Genomic DNA, 22,254 nt, shown 5'->3' with positions numbered 1-22,254 from the left:
AGAAAAACTGATATATTATGGGTAGTACATTGGGTATCATGAGTTTGAAGGAAAAGAAACTGGGTTAGCTAGTGGTTCTCAACTAGGAGTGATCTCCCCCTTCCCCTCCCCTCTACTCATGGTCTAGGGACATTTTTTTTTAATCATAATTTAGGAAATACTACTGTAATCTAGTAGGTAGAAGCCAGAGATGACACTAAACATCCTACAATGCACAAGACAGCTGCCTACAACAAAGAATGTCAATATCTCAACACAATATGTCTAAGAAATCCTGGTTTAGACAAAGCAAATATTAGTTGAGCCACATGAAACCACCAACATTAATTACTGGCCACAGTTCAACATATATGTTGAGCTTAGCAGAAATATATTAAGTCAGTGACATCAAGAAAATGTATACAGGTTGGTAACTACAACATGCTAGAGCAGCGGTTCTCAAACTTCAGCATGTGTCGGAGTCAACTTGTACAGGGCTTGTTAAAACTGGGTCCCACCCCCAGAGATTCTGGTTCAGTTGGTCTTGTTTAGGCCTGGGAACTTGATTTCTAAGAAGTTTCTAAGAAGTTTCCAGGTGATACTACTGGGGATCACACAGTGAGAGTCACTATGGTAGAAGGACAGTCAAAAACAAAAAAGAGGAAAAGGAGACTGCAGAATCTTAACATTTTTTAGATGTGAGTGAAATGAGCCAAGTGCACAGTAGCAGTTTGCCCAAATGAAGCGGAAGGTCCATCTGACAGTAGACTGCATATGTTCACAACTTCTGTTAGTCCTGGCTACTGGGCTCTTCATAATGATGTTAAAAGTAATATGGAAAAAAAATAGCAGAGATGGAATAACATGTAAGTCTACTTAAATGTACATTAGAGAAAAGTATAAGGAGTTTGTGAAAAGGTTGTGTATCAGACAAAAGGGTCACTGACTAGACTTGGCTTGCATTAAAATGGGAGTTCTTAACTTGCATGCCTGGGAATTTCTTGGGGCTGTGAACATGTTGTTTTGTTCTGCTGACTTTAGTCATAATCAGTATAAATAAACCAAGTATTGCCCGGTGTGGGGTACTGCGCCTGTAGTCCCAGCTAGTCAAGAGACTAAGAGAGGAAGATCACTCCAGCTCAGGCCCAGGCATTCAAGTCCAGCCTGACCAGCACAGCCAGACTCTATCTCTTAAGAAAAAAACAAACAAAAGAAAACAAAAAAAACAAGTATGTGTGGATCTATGCTACCATCACTGACTAGAAGAAACCCAAAAAAATGGCATACAGGATTCCACTTTCTTGCTGCTTTATATCACACATGTAATTTTTAAATATTTGATCAACATTATTCTTTTTGTTTCAAAGTAAGCTTCCCAGCTTCCCAGATTTTAAAATCTACAACTTCCTATTGAAAAGCCGGCACAGGAAACAATCATCATGGTTACAACTTGAGCTGCTCCTTTTTGCCCCAGTTGTGCTATTCTTTGGGACATGCTCCTTTTCTAGGATACTTACTCAGAAACAAAATGAACACAAGCCCACTCAACAAACCATTCCTCTAAAACTAAAAAGAATTGGGTTAATCATCTAATCTGTACACTAGTGGCTAAAAAGGAAAGCTGAAAAAAACAAGACTAGTTAAATAAATGAATTTAGGACACCTATCTTTTAAACTCTAAATTAATGTTACTAATTATTTTATCCCTACTGGGAGATGCACCTATTTTAGAGCCATTTATAGTAAAATCTTACGCCAATGAAAAACAAGTCAATCCACTGAAGTATTCTTAGATACAATAAGTTTTATAGTCTTTCTTGTTGTCCCAGCTTCTGCCATTGTCATGGTAAACTTTTTCATTCAGGTGAGTGACCAACAGCTGGTTTCTGATTTCCTGTAATCCAAGGATGTTTTACCCAAATGTGACATTCCCCAATGCCTAGCAAAGCAGCACACGGTAAAGGCTTCATAAATATTTGTTAAAATGAATTCATTTTCACTTCATATCAGCAACCCATTCCTTTTGTCAAAGGCTGGATATTATCTGGAAATATTCCATCTCTAGAATCTCAAGCTGTGATCTCACTTATTGGCCATTAACTCTTATTTTTCTACTTTTCTATTGCTAAGCCTACATTTCACCCTCATCACATTTCTAACCTATTAACCTTCTTATTCTCCAGTACCTAACATTCTTCCTAGTTTCACTTTCCTCCTTGCCAGCCTGAACCTCCCTATTATTTCAATTAGATTCTCGCCAATAACCTTACTTTAATAACCTCCTTCTAATCACAACAAAATAAAAATAGCATCTAATATACTATAAGCCAGGCATTGTGCTAATAAATAAGCACCTTACTTGCACTCATCTTATTTAATTATCATACTAATTTTATAAGGTAGGTAGATATTATTATTATCCCATGTTGTAGATGGGGAAATTAGAGCTTAGAGAAATTAAGGTACTTGCCTAAAGTTATGCAGCCTGTACTACTCCAAAACTCATACCAACCACTATACTACACTGACTCTTGTCCAAACTGTGCATCCAGACAATACCAAACACATCTATCAGCTTTTCCTATCCCACTCCTGCTCCTAAGCTATGCAGCACTGCTAGAGAAAACTGTGTAACTATGCTGCTTAATGCTTTTAAAAAACATATGGTTAAAAAAAAAAGTTTGTCCTCAATGATCAATGATGCTAGACAAAAACACAAAATGATAACCAATTTGTTGCAATCAAGAAAGGAACCAGAAATTCTTAGTTTATGATATTGCCTAAAGCATTTTCAGAAACATCTTTGATCTCTCAAAATGAGGCTACCTGTGCTAGTTTATGAAATCCTTGCCCTTCTCCACAAAGAATAAGCCACATGTTAGAATAAATCCAGGTACTAACAATATTATCTTCATCTATTCTTGTACCTTGCTCCTACCTCTAAGAACTTAAAATCTAATAAGGAAGATAGATTCACACACTAAAAATTTTGACTACATAGCACAAAGTCCTCTTTTCCTAGCCTGGACACCCTCATAATTTGTTTAATCCTAAACCATTTAGACAAGAGAGAGGAGATGAGCAGATGCTATCCAAAAATGATGAGGTGACATAATCAGTCAGTACTATATCTGAGAACTCCAGCTTTGCTACTGTTCAACTATGTGCAGGATATCAAATGTTTGTAGTTACAGAGAGCCAGTGATCCTACTCCTAGCAGCTCTCACTTAAAATCCAAAATATAACTCATAAGCTGCTGATACTGTGCTTGAATTTATAACAATAAAGCAGATGCCACAAAGCCTTGCTTTGAGTTCACAATAAAAACTAAACTTTACATAGTTGATAGTTAATTATTTCCTTACTCAAATTAAATTATTAAACAGTTTGTTTTAATGAATAGAACAAAATAAATTAAATGATTACCTTAGAGAATTAACCTTCCAAGAAAGACAAAACCTTCTTGTAAGGCAAAGATGACTGATAGAGGGACACAAGAAGCTTAAGCAGAAGATATTGAATACCAATCCCTAACATCAGTAATTTTTCAAATATAGCATATTTCCATATGTTAGTCCTGTAAAATGAAATTCTTAATAATGTTAAATCTTTAAAACATTGCCTTAAAAGGTTTATGTAGAAAACCATTCAAACCTGATTATAGTCTTCATGCTTAAGACCATAGAGAAACAAATAATATTTTTTAGTAGGACCAAAGAAAGAGTAACAGAAAAGTTAACATTTAAGGGCCTACTATGTGCTATACAAGGCACTTTACATACATAATCACATTAATCATCACAATATATGAGCGGTATATTTCTATCCTTACTGATGCTCAGAAAAAAAAAATGGGATTCACCCAAAGTCATGTGACTAGTAAAGATTAGAGCCAGTATTCCAACCTATGATTTCTCAGTCCATAGCCTATAGCCATCATACCATCTCAGGTCATAGTCCCATCATAAGAACTGGCTGAAATGCCAGCCTAAAAGGATTTCTAAGTTGATAATTTTGTAAGAGTTATGTTCATGATTTAATATTTATGTTACAATAAGGTATTTTACTAATAAAGTCCACTATGTATCCTTTATTATCAATGCCATGTCAAAACAGTATACGAAAGTTTCATGTTCCTTGCGAAGAGATAAACTCCTCTTTAGATTAAACCTTTATCATCAATGATATAGAGAACATTGCCTTTTGAGTGGCTCTTCAACAATTTATACAGCAAGATAGGAGGAATAAGTTCTGCTGTTCTGTACCAGTGTAAGGTGAATACGATTAACAACAATTTAGTGTATATTTTCAAATAGCTAGAAGAGAGAATTCTGAATGTTCACAACACAAAGGAATGATAAATGTTCAAGGTGATGAATGCTAACTACTCTGATTTGATCATTACACACTGCATACATGTATTGAAATATGCTCTGTATCCCATAAATACATACAATTATTACATGTCAACTTAAATGAAAAAATAAATAAAGGCTCAAAATTTGCCTGAAAAAAACAGATGAGCTTATTTTTCCCCTCCCTCTTTATACCAACGAGGGTACAAACAGCCCTCTGATTCCTTAGGATACAGTTTAGAATTATTTCAACCTTCCCTTTCTCCTCACACCCCACAGCACATTTCAAAACAGTATAACAAGATGTGTATGACTCCCAATTGTTCTGGAGTGAAAAGAACTTATTAAGGTGCAAGTACACCTGTGGCATTAATAAATCTTTGGTTTTTTGTATTGTTTATCTTGGATTTGTTCCATATTATACTGCAATACAAAGATTACATTTGATATTAACTTTGATATGTTTTATTGTATTATACATGGAAGAATAATTGTTAAATTTTAGTTTCAGTTATATATATTAATACACATGCACACAAACGTGTCTGTATATGTAGGGTCACAGTTTGAAATGTATTCCTTACATGATAAGGTCATAGTAAAAAAAAAAAAAAAAAGTTGGAAATCACTGCTCTACAGTATTTTGCATAGAGTAAAAGGGAATATTATCAAAGTCTGTCCTAAATATATGAGCTATAGCAGGAATATTGAAAGGTATGCAAAACATTAGTTCAGGAATAACTACATAAACTTGGAAGAGTTCTGGGAACATTGTAAGCTCCCTCCTGTTAATTTTTTTAACCAGCCTTTCTATTTCCTCATTAACAAATAGCAGTAAAAATTCCTTTAAAATACTTTCTATTTTATTTATTTATTTATTTATGTTTTTGAGACAGAGTCTCCCTGCATCGCCCAGGCTTAAGTGCAATGACACAATCTTGGCTCACTGCAACCTCTGCCTCCCGGGGTCAAGCAATTCTCCTGCCTCAGCCTCCTGAGTAGCTGGGGCTACAGGCACATGCCACCACACCTGGCTAATTTTTTAGTAAAGACAGGGTTTCACTATATTGGCCAGGCTGGTCTCAAACTCCTGACCTCAAGTGATCCACGCACCTCTGCCTCCCAGAGTGCCAGGATTACAGGCGTGAGCCACCATCCCAGCCTAAAATACTTTTTAAAAATATATAGATATGTTAAGACATAGCAGGGGAAAAGGGCTAGCTAAGATAACATACTGCCAACCCAGCCAGTAAGACAAACTCAGAAAACAGAATAGTAGCCGACAGCTATTAAAAATAAACAAACAAACAAACCAGGTGTGGTGGCACACTGCCTGTAATCCCAGCTACTAGAGAGGCTAAGTCAGGAGGATTGCTTGAGGCCAGGAGTTTGAGACCAGCTGGGCAATATAGCAAGACCCTATCTCAAAAAAAAAAAAAAAAAGATAAAAGCAAGCCAAATCCCTGGCACCTACAGGAAGAAGGGGTGACAAGTATTACAGGAAGGAGAAGAGACCCAATTAACTAACCTAAATAGGTAAAGTGACATGTTCAATCATTCAGGAACTGCTGGGTGGCAGGCACTGGTTCTGGATTCTCCAACACAATCCAATAATGCTTTATGCCTAGCACAGAATGTGTCAGACAATAAAGACTGTCAAGAGTACTGAGAGAAAAAGAGTATAAAATTACTCCCAGGTTTCCCTCCAGTATGATATAGAAAGATGGTCAGGCTTCAATAACAAGCAGAGGCATATTTAGATAAAAAGTGATAAATGCAGTTTCGAGCACATTGAGTTTGAAAAGCCAGCAAGACATTCTGGTGGAGACACCCTGGTGGAGGTGCCCAGCAAACAGAAATGATCCAAAGTTGAGAAGGAAAGGCCAAGGCTACAGCCACATTTGGAAATCATGCCATGGAAATGATGACTGAAATCCAGAGTGTAAAATCTGACCCAGAAAGAGAGTCCCAAATAATACACAGTGGCTCCTGTCTGTTCATTTGACTGATTATCACTGTAAATGGGGCACTGAATCAGAAGAAATGTAATACAAACAAATCAATTATAATATTTAAAAACTCATCAGTCAATCCAAAATAAATCTGTAAAAGCTACGTGAAATAATTATTTCTTTTCTCTAATAATAAGGACAGGATAAGATAGAATACAATGAAATGTTCAAACTAAAAGGGGGTCTTGGAAATAAAATACATCTCCTTCACATTGTGACAATGAAGAAACCAACATCTACAGAGATTATGGAACTTAGGTCAACCAGCTAGTTACTATCAGGGTCAAAATGTCATCTCCACAAAGCAAGAGCAAATTTTTAAAAACTATTGATCCTATAATCTCTCTCATGGGTTCCTAAATAACTATTCATTTAAATAAATTTTACATATGTATATTTTCTTCTCTAAGAGAAAAAAAGTCAATTTTCTCCCTGATTTCTCTTATGGTAATTGTTTTAGACATACTTATCATTCAACAATATATGAATTATCAGTCCTCTAGTTATTCTAAAATAATTTTTTGAGTTTTATTGAGGCATAACTGACAAAAATGCTGCATATTCAAGATATACAATGTGATGGGATTTTTTAACCCTTTTTAATTGTAAATTGAGAAAAAATAAATTATGTATTTACAGGCTACAAAGTGATTATGATATTTTGCTATATGTATACATTGTAAAATGATTACTACAGTAAAGCTAATCAACATGTCCATCACCTCACATACTGACTTTTTGTGGTGAGAACACTTAAGATCTACTCTCTTAGCAAATTTCAACTATACAAATGTCTAAGGAAATATAATTATTAATTACAACATATGTAATTCAACAGCAAATAATTTAGGTACTATATCAAGATATAAATGTTTATATAAGTGTGTGTGTGTGTGTGTGTGTGTGTGTGTGTATACACACATATATATATTTTAGGCAAGATATACATATCCCTGTCAAGATTTCAATATGTTGTCCAAAGACTAGGTCCATATGCTATTTATGTAGTAATAATGAAGAAACTAAGCAGTGTAACAGAATACAAGGCATTTTGATTGTAGGGTCATCTTCATAAAATACAATCAAAATAAGACATTATAAGAAAACTGAAGATTAATCCTCTCATTAATATAAATGACAAAATCCTCCACAAAATATTAGCAAATAGAGTCTAGAAACATATAAAAAGACTAATACATAATGAACAAGTAGGATTTATTCCAAGAATGAGAGGTTGGTTCATCATTCAAAAATTAATCAACGTACTTCACTATACTAAAAGACAAAATAAGAAAAGCCATATACCATATCAATAGATACAGAAAAAAAATTCTACAAGATTCAATACCCATTCATGATAAAACTTAGCAAATTAGGAATAGAGGAAACTTAACCTAATGGTATCTATAAAAAAAAGTACAACCACATTATATATAGTTAATGGTAAGAGATAGAATGCTTTCTCCTAAGATGAGGAAAGGCTGGAAGTCATCTCTCACCACTCCCACAGTGGAGAAACCTGGCAGGTATTTCCTTAACTGAATGACCTAAATTAACATAACTGATGATAAATCCATGGTGATAGCATGAACCCCCTGATATGATGAAATAAGAAAGGCATTTCACCACCATGGTACTCTTCCTAAAAACACATAACCCCAATCTAATGATGAGAAATAACATCACACAAACCCAACTTGAGGGACAGTCTATGAAATACCTGACCAGTATTCTTCAAAACTATCAAGATCATGAAAAATAAGGAAAAGTTAAGAAAGTGTCACAGCCAAGAGAAGACTAAGGAGACATGACAACTAAATACAATGCAGTTTCCTGGAGTTGATCTTGAAACAGAAAAAAAAAAAAAAGTGAAAAAACTAGTGAAATCCAACTAAAGTCTGAAGTTTAGTTTAGAGTGATGTATCAATGTTAATTTCTGAATTTTTGAAAGATGTACCATGATTATGTATTAATAACATGTTAGCATTAGGGGACACTGGTGGAAGATATATAGGAACTTTCTATACTAACTTTGCAATGTTTGTGAAAATTTAAAATTATTCTGAAATTTAAAAAATTAATTAAAAGGACAGAAAAAGATATACTTTGTAAACGCTAGCCAAAAGAAAGCTGGAATGAATATGTGAATATTAAAGTAGATTTCAGAACAACATATTTTTTTTCTTTTTTTTCCGAGACAGAGTCTTGCTCTGTCATCCAGGCTGGAGTACAGTGGCGCGATCTTGGCTCACTGCAACCTCCGCCTCCCGGGCAATTCTCTTGCCTCAGCCTCCCGAGTAGCTGGGATTACAGGTGCCCACCAACACACCCAGGTAATTTTTGTATTTTTAGTAGAGACAGGGTTTCACCATGTTGGCCAGGCTGGTCTCAAACTCCTGCCTTGTGATCTGCCCACCTCGGACTCCCAAAGTGCTGGGATTGCAGGTGTGAGCCACCACGCCCGGCCTAACAAAGTATATTTCAAAGAATAAATATTACATAATGATAAAGGGGTCAATTCAAGAAAATATAATAATCCTAATTTTATGTGCATTTCACCACACAGTTTCAAAATACTAAACTACTAGTAAAACATTATATATTTTAAAGGAGGACTAGACAAACCTGCAATTACAGTTGGAGACTTCAATACTCTCTGTAATCAATAGAACAAATCATAAACACAATGAAATAACACTACACACCACTAGAATGACTTAAAATTAAAAAGACTGATCATATCAAGTGTTATAGAGTATAAGGAGCAACTCAAACGCTCATATACTGCTGGTGGAAATGTAAAATGGTACTATCACCTTAGAAACAGTTTAGCAGTTTCTTAAAGGTATAAACATATATTTACTATATGGTCCAGCAATTCGATGTTTACCAGAGAGGAAGGAAAGCACATGTCTACATAAAGATTTATAAATGAATGTGTATAGTCACTAAGTTTGTAATAGCTGAAAACTGAAAATTACCCAGATGTCCATCAACTGATGAATGGATAAACAAGATGTGTTATACCCATTAAACAGAATAATCATCAATAATAAAAAGCAGTAAATTAACGATATAGGCAACATCAAAGATAAACTACAAAATAATTAGATTGAAAGAAGCCAGACAAAAGAGTAGACTGTATGATCCATTTCTATAAAATTCTAGAAATTGGAAACTAATTTATAGTAACGGAAAGCACATCAGTGGTTGCCTGGAATGGAAGGGGCTCACGGGAGGGAGAGAGAGATAATCCAAGCACACAAGTAGCTTTTGGGAGTGACGGATATGTTCAATATCTGAATCATGTATACATATGTCAAAAATCATTAAATTACATGGTTTAAATACGTGTGATTTATTGGATGTGAATTATACCTCAAAAAGCTTCAAAAAATGAAAAAAATATATAGTCAGCATATGACCCAACAAACATTCTTAGGCATTTATCCAAGAGATATAAAAAACTATGGCTAGATTCCAGAACAGGCAAAATTATTCCACAGTGACAAAAAGCAGATTAATGGTTGCTTAGAGTTAGGGTGTGGCATTAACTGCAAAGAGATACCAGTGGCTTTTGTGGGGGTGATGAAGATGTTCTATATTTTGTGCTAGTTATACAGGTGTACCCATTTGTCAAAACTCATCAAACTATAAACTTAGTTTATTTAAATTATACTTCAATAAAGTTATTTTCCAAAAATGGACATGGGGAAATTTGGTGCCCAATCTAGAAAACTGATCTAGAGAGGAAACTTTGTAACACAAGAAGTTTCTAAATGGGATGTTTCCAAATGGGATGTTTCCTATATATCCAAAGTAAAATATGTTCCTAATCCCAAACAGATGATTTAAAAGGGCAGCAACAACTATCCTTTACTGAACACTACTCTGTACCAAGCACTGTGCCCTATACATACATTTCCTCTAATCTTCTCAACAATCCTGCAATGAAGATATTATTATTTTCATTTTATTTTTTTTGTTTGTTTGTTTGTTTTGAGACAGGGTCTCACACTGTTGCCCAGGCTGGAGTTCAGTGGCACACTCGTGGCTTCCTGCAGCCTCAAACTCCTGAGCGCAAGCGATCCTCCCACCTCAGCCTCCCAGGTAGCCAAAAAACAGGCACAAGCCACCATTCCTGGATAATTTCTTAAATTTTTTTGTAGAGACAGGGTCTCGCTATATTGCCCAGGCTAGTCTCGAATTCCTGGGCTCAACTGATCTTCCTGCCTTGACCTCTCAAACTGCTGGGATTACAAGCGTGAAAGCCACTATGCCCAGCCTATTTATTCCCATTTTAGATTAGGGGACTTGGGCTCACAGAAGATAAGCAACTTACCCAAGGTCTCTCAGTAAGTAAATGAGCAAGCCTCAGCCTCCAAGAATAAATCTGGGTCTGTCTTAAACTATTTCCAATACAACACACTGACTCCCAGTACCTGTTAATTGGGGATAACCGCTATTCTACTGAAATTTAAGAAAAATGCATTTGCTTCCTTAAACTATCTCCTTGAATACAAGTATCTGCTAGTATAATGACCTTCATTCCCCAGGAGATGCCTAGCACATAAGTACTCATATATGTTTTAACCTAAATTAATAAGATACTGTAAAGCAACTATTAGTTGCATTACAAATCTTTTCCATTATTAACATTTCTGATTGGAGGGAAAATTACATTCTAAGGGTATAATAGATTTTGTAATTATTACTAACATGATTACCATATACCAATATTATACCAGTATAAGGATAAGCCAAAAGTGATGACTATGAAGAACTAAGCCTAAACACTTTCTCCATGCTTTCCACATTTGATAGCCAACATAGTCAATGAAAGACACTATAATACCCAAAATATCAAACTGAAAGACGTACAGATTTAAAAGTTCATTGGACCTTATTCAGTGCTTTAATTCCCTTCATGCAATCTTAATTTTAAGAAGGAAGACAGGCCTGGTGACTCATACCTATAATCCCAGCACCTTGCGGGGTTGAGGCAGGTGGATCACTTGAGGCCAGGAGTTCGAGACAAGACTGGGCAATAGAGCAAGACCCCTAACTCTACAAAAAAAACTTAATTAGCTAGGCATGGTGGCTAATGCCTGTAGTCTCAGCTACTCAGGAGGTTGAGGCAGGAGGAACACTTGAGCCCAGAAGTTCAAGGTTATTGTGAGCTGTGATCGCACCACTGCACTCCAGCCTGGGAACAGAGCAAGACCGTGTCTCAAAAAAAAAAGAAAGCTATGAATTTTACCACTTGGTATGGTGAGCCCTCTAATTCTTAATGTCAATACTAAGAAACTACTGCACAATTCAACATTACAAGACTGGGAACCAAGCAGTACAACTCCCACTTTTTACTGGGAACTAATTAGTTATAATTTATGATAGAACTCAATCTTCCTATGTCCCTGTGTCTCACTTAGCTACTTCTCAAGAGGGAGCGTTGGGATGAATTAATTGCTCATGAAAATAAACATATACACACACATGCATATACACTTATGATATACATATGTTATAATATGATTACATTGATAGTTACATAACTTGACACATTCTTTATTCAAATATGTATACTCATTTATTTTATATTGCTTTATATATTATTTTATAGATTAATTTTAATGTATTTTATTATTCTATATTATGAAATTATTTTGTACTACAGAATTGTATAGGCTTTTTTAAAGTAATAAAACACTATGCTTACAAGATGAAAACTTTGCTCAATTCTCTCACATCACATTATGTTATTACGCTTTCAGAGGTCTTTTCAATGACATTATATGGGTCACTTTTACATTGATGAAAATATTTCACTTTTTATTTTCAAGCTTTTCCTATAGATCCCATGAGAGCATTCTGCTTTCTACAGATGTCACAAAGAAACCTTTCTGAGTGTTTGGTAAGTAGGAAAAAAGACACAGATGCCTCCCATGGTTGTTCTCATAACAAAAGACAAGGAAACAGAGATGGGAAACAATCTCCAAACCCTTTATATTCACAGACCTAGTACTTTTCCAAAACAGGGAATTCAAGGTTTGCCAAAGACTTCAGTAATTTGGCCTTAGCAATAATGGAAGGTATACAGCTGGAATCCATTATATACTGCTCTTAATATATTAAACAGTGATCCCTCTGTCCTAAAAAAATACAAATGAAGATGCCTGCAATTTCCATGTAGAAAGGCAAGTCATTTGTACATCATCTTCACAGAGGATGACAACGTGGGCAATTTTTTTAATGAGGACCTCTTAGAATCATTAAAAGCACAGGGACTGAGAATAGTACTCCCATAAGCAGGTAGACTCCAATGTCCACTTTGTTTCTCTTTTTCTAAGAAAAACTAATCACACAACATGCCTCATCTCCTAAGAGACAATCTAATAACTGAGAGTCTTCTAACCAACAGTGTAGCCAAGTAAAACCTTATAGAACTCCCCTTCTTGTAGGGAAAGAAAAAAAGTTAGATGGTGTAAGTCATGCACAGAGAAACGAAACATCTAAAGGCTATTAACTAGGAAGTTCATTATTGATATGCTAGAAATTATGTACTAGAAGTTTGTCACTTTTGTTTCCTAAAAATATGTAGGCTGGGACCACTCAGACACTGCTGGCAGAAGTACAAACTGGTCAAAGCACACTGGAAAACTGTTTAGCAATATCTTTTAAGCTGGACATAGGCATATGCTATGACCAACAATTCGGCTTCTATAATGATACCTAAAAGAAATGCACACATGTATTCACCAAGAGACTTGTACATGAATGATTATAACAGCATTATTCATAAAAGCCCCAAACTGAAAACTAAGCCAAATGTCCATCAGCAGTGGAATGAATAAATTGTGGTATATTCACATAATGGAATAGTATACAGCAATGAGAATGAACAATCTGTTGCTCCATGCAACAATATGGATAAATCTCTTTTTTAAAATATTGAGCAAAAGCAGCTATACACAAAAGGTACACAGAGTGCTTCCTACTATATAAAGTGCAAAATCAGGTAAATCAATGTATAGTGTTAGAAGTCAGTAGAGTAGCTACCCTTTGCAGGAAGTACAGGGCACTGGGACAGGAATACAAAGGAAGCTACTAAGCTAACATGATAATGTTCTATGCTTTAATCTGGATACTGGGTACATGGGTGTGTTCACTTGTGAAAATTCAACAAGCTGTATTATGATTTGTGCACATTTCTGCATACATTCAAAGTTCATGTTAAAAAATAAAATATAAGCTTATGAAAGTACTTCTTTAACTGATATTCCAAATTCATTACTTTTTTAAATCTATAAAGGCAAACAAAGAACAAACCAGACCATGGGAACAAATACAACAGAGAGACAGGAGAGGAATATCAAGAATGAAGCAAGATCATCACAGAGCACACTTGGAAAGGAGATGGTATGTATCTCTCTCAAACAAAGGTGTTTGAGATGTGACAAGATGTTAAAAGACCTGATTAAGCAATACTCTCTACTCCCTTGCAACTGCAAGCTGAAAGCTCGTCGCTAATAGGCTACTCTCTGGAAAGCCCACAGAATTCCACTCTCACTAATTGAGTTGTAATTAAGAGTCAGCTAAGTATGTTCTCAAACTAGTTTATTTCAAATTTCACTTGCTGTTGCAATTACATAATTTAATTAAATATTACCTAAATATATGAACACATATATTTGTTTCTATCAAATTAAGTTAAAAGTTTTAGAAAAACTAAATTCAATAAACATAAGTTGTCAAAGAAAATTGCTATTAAAGTATGGAAGAACAAAACTTTTAAAACACAAGTAGAAAATCATAAAAACCTAGAACCATGCTTTCAGACTGCTTCATAAGCAAATTTAAATTCTTGTTCAACTTTAAAGAAAACTGAACTTGATATTGTAAATGCATTATGGGGTGATTTATGAAAGAAGGAGAATTTCAAACTTTAATCAGCAGACCCATACTCAAAGAAAAGATCATGACTTCACATCAAAAGATTGGCAAATGAAAATATATTTATAGTTTACATTAAAATGTGATGTTGAAAATATGTAACATTTATGATTTTATGATTCTAGCCAATTGTTTGTATTAACTAACCAACTATCTATCTTAATTGTGAAGAATGCAAAAGTCCTCTCCTGTGTATCACTAAAGAAAACTGAGCAAGCAATACTGGTCACTCAAGACCACCTATATACACATATACACATGCATGCACAACACAAATGTGATCTCTCTTCCTCTCTCTTTCTCTCTCTCACACACACACATACACACACACACAAACCATGCCTCACTAAAACAATACTGAAAGGAAGCAAGCATCAAAAACAGAAATCAAGACAATAATGAAAGTAAATGTGGGGACACACGTCATAAAAAGGAGGGCATTCAAAGGAGTTTTTCACACAACTTTCCACTTTGGGATAGCAAATAAGATAGGTATTTTAAAAGAAAAACAACCAAAAGCTAGGTGGGTAGCAAAGCTTTAATCACTGGAGTTCTTCCTTACTGTCTCATTGCTACCCTATCCTAGTCTTGAACCCAAGAAGAAGTACGCCAGAGTTCTCACATGGTACAACACTTATTTCCACTGATTTGACTGCAGAAATCTCACTCTTTCATATCACTAGGGGGAGCACTTACTCTTTAAAAAATAGGAAGAGAAAGTTAAAAAAAAAAAGTTCCAATTAAAGATGCACTTTATGATCGGGGGCAGTGGCTGTGGAGGTGGTGTGTGCCTTCTGTAGTCCCAGCTATTCAGAAAGCTGAGGTGGGAGGATCATTTTAGCCCAGGAGTTAGAGCACTGTGACCGTGCCTGTGAATAGCCACTGCACTCCAGCCTGGGAAACACAGTGAGACCCTGTCTTTAAAAAAGAAAAAAGAAAAAAAAAAAAAAAAAAGCAAAGCTCTTTATCTGACTATCCTGGGAAAGCAAAGTTCAAAATGCTTTAAAAGTCACAGCACAAAGTGAAAAATATTTTTAAAGTCACAAGTGACTTTAAAAGTAAGCAACATAAAAGCTAGTCTCAGTACATTAACCAATCAATACATTTAATGCATAATAGCAAATATTACTTAGGGTCATTTGGTAAGAAAATATAAATCAACAGGCTGACCTTACTATTACTCAGTTAAAAATGCTTAATTATGATTTGTGAAGATTCTAATTTCTGATAAATACTATTAGCAAATGAAGTTAATGGATATCTATCACAAACTTCAGTTGGTATACTTTGTTTATTAAATTATTGGAAGGCAAAATTAATACCATTATCCTCTTTTAAAGTTTTAAATGTAACTTGAGCACCTAAGTAGCAAGGAAGTAGGGAAAGGGAAAAGGAGACAGAAGGGAATTAACAGTAACGGGATGCCTATTATGTGCCAGGTGCTTCAACCACAATGGGAAAAGGGAATGATTATTTCCACTTTACAAATGAAAAGCAGGGCTCGAAAACCATAACTAACTTCACCACTGTCACATAGATAATAAATTGTGGAACAAGATATGACTCATAATACCTAAAATCAAAAATATCAGAAGTTCCTTAATTCATCTGGCAGTATGGTCATCTTAAATACGCTTTATTCCATTAAGAGGCATATATTTATATCACAGCGAAGAACAAGAAAGAACAACAACAAGAAAGCTTGCCCTTGTCCTCTAAAAGCTTGTCCTCCAGGACCTTACAATCTACTGAAGAAAACATGCACACACAGTTAAGGAATGTAAATCAGTGATTAATGGCCAATTGAAGAAAGCGCCACTAAGTGATAACGGAGCTCAAAGAAGCCTGGGATCCATGTGGTTTAAGCAGTTAGAGAAGACTTTATGAAAGATGTAAGATTACAGCGGGATCCTAGAGATGGTGTATGTTGGATAGGGATATATTCAAAGAGTACTCCAGGATGAGGAAAAGCAAAAGTTAAGGATAAACACAATGAAACTGAGTAACAGTGAAAAGGCCAGCATGACTGAATCAAAAAGTGAAGAATTAAGTGGAAACAACCCAATATCCATCAACTGATGAATGGCTAAACAAAAGCGCTATATCCATACAGTAGAATACTACACTGCAATAAAAAGGAATAAACTACTGATACCTGCTACAACATGGGTGAACCTTGAACACATTATGCTAAGTGAAAGAAGTCAGTCACAAAAGGCCATATACTGTATGATTCCATGTTTAGGAATGTCCAGAATAGGCAAATCCATAGATACAGAAAGCAGAATAGTGGTTCCCAAAGGCTGAGAGGGTTGGTATTGAGGAGTAACTGCTAATAGTACAAGGTTTCTTTTGGGGGTGATGAAAATGTTCTAAAATTGATTGCAGTGATGGTTGCACAATTCTGTGAATATACTAAAACTCACTTAACTGTACAGTTTAAATGGGTGAACTACAAGGACTATGAATTATATCTCAATAAAGCCATTTTTAAAAGTGAGGGACTGGTGGGACATCACATTGCACAGCTAAGATAGAGTCACCTATGGAGTATTCTGAATGCCAGCCTTCAGGGTCTACACTTTATCTGGTAGGCAATCAGAAATATACAAGTAAAGATTTACCTAATGAAAGCACAGTATACATACTTAGGATTCTTCTATAATAAAATCACTCACATGTTTTAAGTACATTCCAAAAATATATGCAAAATCACAAAGAAGAGAAAAAACAGGAAAAAGATATGATATGATTTTGACTAAGACACAAGCTGTGACTATTAGGAAAGTTGTTTTGCTTCAGTGCTAAATGCCACAGATGGGTATATCAGTATCGTACGTATGCAAAACCACAAATTCATCTGTGTCAAATCTTTGAAGACTGTAATATTCTAAACTTAATTGTGAAAACATCATTAATAAATGACATGTCATATTTCAGGGTAAGATAATGAACAGTATAATTTGTTTTTTATCGATGACAGTACTCTATATATAAAATGCTTTTTTCAGATACTGGATTCAATCTAAATGCTATCAGAACCCCACTAATATGAAGCATTGCTTACTGATGCTTACACATCTGACTTTGAATGCTAATTTAACATAATACTCCAAAATAGTTTCAATACACAAAATAAAAGAACTAAAGAAACAAACCTGACACATAAAAGCAGAGAGAAAAAATATATATAACATGTTATATATTATACATTTATATAATATTCAATGCAGAGGAAAAGGTAAAGTGCTCAAAAATAAACCTGAAAATCACTGACAGACGGAAAAAAGGACTCAGCAAAGTACAAACTAGAAAAAAAGGAATAAATTACATCTACAATAGCAGGCTCAATACATGAGAGAAGATGAGGCCTAAACAGAGGCAAAGTTCAGAACATCTCTATGAAACAATCCTGTCCCCTCCCCTGAATCCCAGGGAAGAAAGACCCTTTCAGGCATTCTTGGCATCATCCCTCCCAAAGCTGGACTAAGGTGAAATCCCACATTCCCCCAGGAGGTGGTAAGATGGTAGGGATACAAAAGAAGAACTCAGTTGGAGAACCCATACACAACCAAACCAGTGTTCCCCTTGTGAGTCACCTTGCAAACCTCCTTCAAGGTAGGTGAGCCACAAGAAACTAAAGGAGATATTGAATCTCTTTTAAAATTCTCTTGTCCAAGAATGAGAGGGCCCATCTGTCTCTTTAAGGGCTTTGTAAATTCCAGAACTGAGCGAAACTTATGTTGAGTCTGAGAAATAAAGACAACTCAGACAACCTGGTTTGCTAACAAACAATAAAAGCAAAATAGAAAACAAAAAAGCTTTCCTAAAAAAGAAGCCTTATCACTGATATCTAGAATACGGTGTCTTCTATCACAAGTAAATAGAGCAAGACTCTCCATTTCCTAATTCTAAGCCAGTGTTTATACTAAAGAAAAGAATTCAGTAGGAATAAACAGGAGTTTATTTCAAATCATTAACTGTTGTAGATTAAAACACATTTTCCACACTTTCATCAATTTTCTACCTACTTTGAGTAAAAGAACTGTGGGAAAAGGCAAATGTTGACAATTATTGTTCACCATAATAAACATGTTAATTATTAAGGAATAAAGTATTCCAAATATAACACAATATGAAAATGGGTTAAAAGTTGGATTATTCTCTAAGTAAACACCCAAAACACATACCGTTGAATTCATACATAAATAGAAGTTTTCTTTGAAGTAAATAGGTAGAAATGATGAGAGCATGCTACCACAGATACCCCAAAGAGGGGGGAAAATAACATCAACATAAAGTCTAGATGCAGAAACATTTCTAAATGATACAATTATCAGAGGGAATGGTCTACATGGTAAATATGCTGATATTCTGACTAAAGTTACAACAGAAACTCATGATGCCACTTTTAGTAGGCTAAAAAAGTAATTAAGAAAATTGAAGACCTGGAGAGGGATTTTTTTTTTTTTTTTTACAGAATCATTCAATGAGTAACATGGGACTGGAACATGATCTGTAAACAAGAAAGGAGAACAAGAAACTTGCCAGTACCTGAAACTGGCGCTGAACTAAGGAAACAAGGATGACAAATATCCTAGGAGGTAAATTACATCAGTTTTCAAAACCTGATTCTGGAAAAAAAAAAGAGTGACTAATTTGCCAAAAGGGAAAAATATGTTGTGTAAGCTAATGAACAATTTTAAATATACGCAAAATGCTGTAGGAAATTCGTTTCTAAAGGATTTTAATCAATTAATTAAAACATCATTAATGTTCACTGTATTAGTTTTTAAGATGCTCAATCTACAAGACAATGTTCTAAATAGTTCAGAAAAATCTTGTAAATATTTGCAATAACCATTTGCCTTAAGCAATTCTGTAGAGCCTGTGAGATGGTTTGAAATTGAAATGACAGCAGGCTCAACTAAGTTTCTAAAACCCCTCAGACAAAATCATAAAGCTTGCACAGCAAAAGTAATACAAACAGGATATCCTGAACAGCGAAATGAACTACCATATTTGTGGATTTTCTTCCGTACAGTAGATCCCATATAATGTTCCTACTCTACAATGAACTTAAAACTAATCACTGTATACTCAAGTCTCATGTAAACTTACTGAATCTTACGCGAGAAAAACCAAAGCCAGAAAAGAAAAAAAGGATGAGGTTCAACTCCAACCATCTGCTCTTGCTCCTCCAAGCAACATTCTATAAATTAGGTATTTTATTTAAATTCCCAAAGTCATAAGTCCATAGCCAAATCTAATTTATAATATAGTTAAGTACTATGCACACAAAAGTACTCTGTTCAAGTGGCTAAGTAAATCTGAACATAACGCGAACATACATTTTAGAAAGCATTCATCTCTGCTGCCACAGGGAAAAAAAAAGAGCAATTTCACAGAAAGACTAGGAAATACCTGAGCAGATAAACAGCCCTTTCAATATCACTGAGGTCTTCATCGACTGTCAATCTTTCTATTTCTTCCGGTGTCTGTCAAGGGTAAAGTACACATTTATGCACCACAAATACTGGTTCAGTCTTGCCCCCCAACCTCCCAGTGACCCTCTATGAGGATAAACGAATGAAAAAGTTTCACAATTAAGCATTAACAATGAAAACTAATCAAGGAGCTGAGGATACCAGGCGACATCCATCACGGAGGTCTCTAATTGGGTGGTTTGGGGAGTTTGGGGAGGGGGCTGTATTTTTCTGTTTTTATCCTTCTAGCTCCTGGATTGCAGCTTGAAAATCACATCGTGGCTTCAGATCCTTGGCCGAAATCCATTTCATACGCATGTTATAAAACGAATACACACACTTTTTATCTCTAATACTTCAAGGCTATTTCTCCAGCATTTTCCACCCCAAGAAATGCTAAAAGGGAGATGGATGAAGACTGCAGCCGAGTAGGCATGAAAAGGACAAGATCTGGAGTGGGGGAGGGAAGGAAATAAACTCCGGGGCTGGAAGAAAACCAGAGATTTGAGATATTGCGGCAGGTGGGAGTGAGAGGAGCTAAGGCAGCTAATTAAGCAATGGCCAGGGGAAAGGGGTCCGGTCCTTAAACTAGGTTTGCTGGCGCTAAAGGTTGGAGCCGCCGGGAGGAAGATGACTCTGCGGGGTGGGAGAGCCAGTAGGGGTGGGGGGAGCAAGCTGAAGCTTGACCCCCTCAAGGGGATTGGGGAGCTGGGTCCCAGCTAGAGTCCTGGAGGGGTTGGGAGGAAAGGATGCGCGGTGACTCAGGATGGCGGCAAAGGGTCGCGAGGGCTTGTAGACGGGGACCAGGAGGACACTGAGAAAGAGTGCTGGCTGGGAAGCGAGGGGAGGCCGGGCTGCCTCGAGGGCAGAAGGACCCGAGCTTGATCTGACTTGGGCTGGGGGTGAGGGGACGGGACGCGGGGTGGTGTCTCCGGGAGAGGTGGGGGGAGGAGTTGGGAATGTGTGGACCGATGGGTGGGCCTGGGGCCAGAACCCGGGCGGCGTCAGCGGACCAGAGGTTGGGGAGCCCAGGAGAGGACCGGGGAGAAGTGGGCTGCGGCCTCGAGGGGCAGCTCCTTTGCGGGGGGCGGAAGGAAGGGGGTCCGCGACGGAGGACGCTGGGGCTGCCCCGAGGGCTGGGGCTCGGCCGTTCCTGGGGGTGGGCCGGGGGGATTCGGACGCCTCAGGAGGGGCAAGGGCCGCGGGGCTGGCGCCGGTCCGGGGCTGGGGCAGGGACCCGTCCCTTGGGGATGGGGGTCCAGACTAGAGAGGACCCGGTCCGCTCTGAGGAAGGGTCCGAGAGGGAACTGGCTTAGGGCGACACGGCAAGAGGGGTGGAGGAGGAGGGGCCGGCCCGACTGAGAGGGTCCCGGCGGCCCGGAGGAGGGGAGGGTGGTGGGGTGGGGCAGAGATCAGCGCGGGACCTCGCGGGGCAGGCGACCGGACGCCCTGAGGGCAGGTCCTCTCCCCGGGGCGCACCTTGAGGCTCCGGCGGACCGGCCTCTCGATGATGGTGAGCTCCTGCAGGTCCTCCATGTAACCGAACAGCCTGTTCTGACTGAAATCCATCGCGGCGGCGGGCGGCGGCGGATGCATGGACCGCCGGGCACTCTCGCCGCCCGGGCCGGAGCGGCCCCGGGATGCCGGACGCCCTCAGCCCCGCGGCCGCCCACCAGCAGGACTTTCTCCCGCTCTTGGCCGCTGGAGCCGAGCGTGAGGCTGCCGGGCGGCGGGAGCAAGAGCACGGCCCGGCGAGGGGGCGGGGCGGGCCCGGCGAGGAGGCGGGGCGAGGCTCGCGGGCGGGCTGCGGGGGCGGGGCCAGGGGCGGGGGCCCGACACCTTGCCCGCCTCGGCCCCGCCCCCTCCCGGGCGCCGCGCGCAAGAGGCCGGACGCAACTGCCGCGCAACGACGCGGCGGCCCAGCCACCCCTCTGCGCCCGCTCCTCGCCGTCCTCCTAAACCCCCGTCCGCCCCCAACCAAGTGTTCCCCGCCCCCAACCAAGTGTTCCCCACCCCACGGCGCGTGCGCAGAGCCTTTTGCCTCCCGCAGCCGGCTGAGGGCGGGCGCTGGGGGCGGGCGCTGGGGAGGGGGGCGGGCGCTGGGGAGGGGGGCTGGGGGGCGGGGAGGCTGAGCCAATGAGAGCGGAAGCAGAGGAGAGGGAGCTGGCTGGGCTGCGGCTGCACCTGCTGACTTAACTGTCCAGTTATTCCCAGGACCGCCCACCCCAGCTGGCGGGCCGCGAACCCAGAGACCCCCCTAGCACAACTCCAGCCCTGAGGGGAGCGCTGAGTGCCCAAAATTAGCAGTTAGGACGCGGGGTGCCCGGCTGACGGGGGAGGGGGCTGTGGGAATACAGCCCTGGAGGGGCTGGCTTTTGGTCAAGGGCAGCATTCGGAAAAGGCCTCCCAGAGAAGAGTCACTTAAACTGAATCTTAGCGACCGATAAGGCTTTCCCAAGAGAAATAATA

General features: G+C 38.3%; 1 protein-coding gene across 3 annotated transcripts in view; it reads right to left on the bottom strand.

The window, feature by feature from the left end:
• PPP4R4 (protein phosphatase 4 regulatory subunit 4) overlaps positions 1-21,752 on the bottom strand; it is a 105,541-nt gene extending 83,789 nt beyond the window's left edge. For 2 of the 3 annotated variants that reach the window (XM_024925525.4, XM_008958244.4), the window contains exons 1-2: positions 21,265-21,752; positions 19,724-19,797 (exon numbers count right to left, since the gene is read on the bottom strand). In XM_024925525.4, coding sequence (XP_024781293.1) covers positions 19,724-19,797; positions 21,265-21,381 — 191 coding nt within the window. In that variant the 5' untranslated portion in view covers positions 21,382-21,752. The remainder of the gene's footprint in view (positions 1-19,723; positions 19,798-21,264) is intronic. The other variant, XM_003832814.5, reaches the window with a different exon arrangement.
• Positions 21,753-22,254: the final 502 nt, after the last annotated feature.

This window comes from Pan paniscus, chromosome 15 (genome assembly GCF_029289425.2).
Source record: "Pan paniscus chromosome 15, NHGRI_mPanPan1-v2.0_pri, whole genome shotgun sequence".
In the NCBI taxonomy this organism is placed as follows: Eukaryota; Metazoa; Chordata; class Mammalia; order Primates; family Hominidae; genus Pan; species Pan paniscus.
This window is presented reverse-complemented; position numbering and strand designations above follow the sequence as displayed.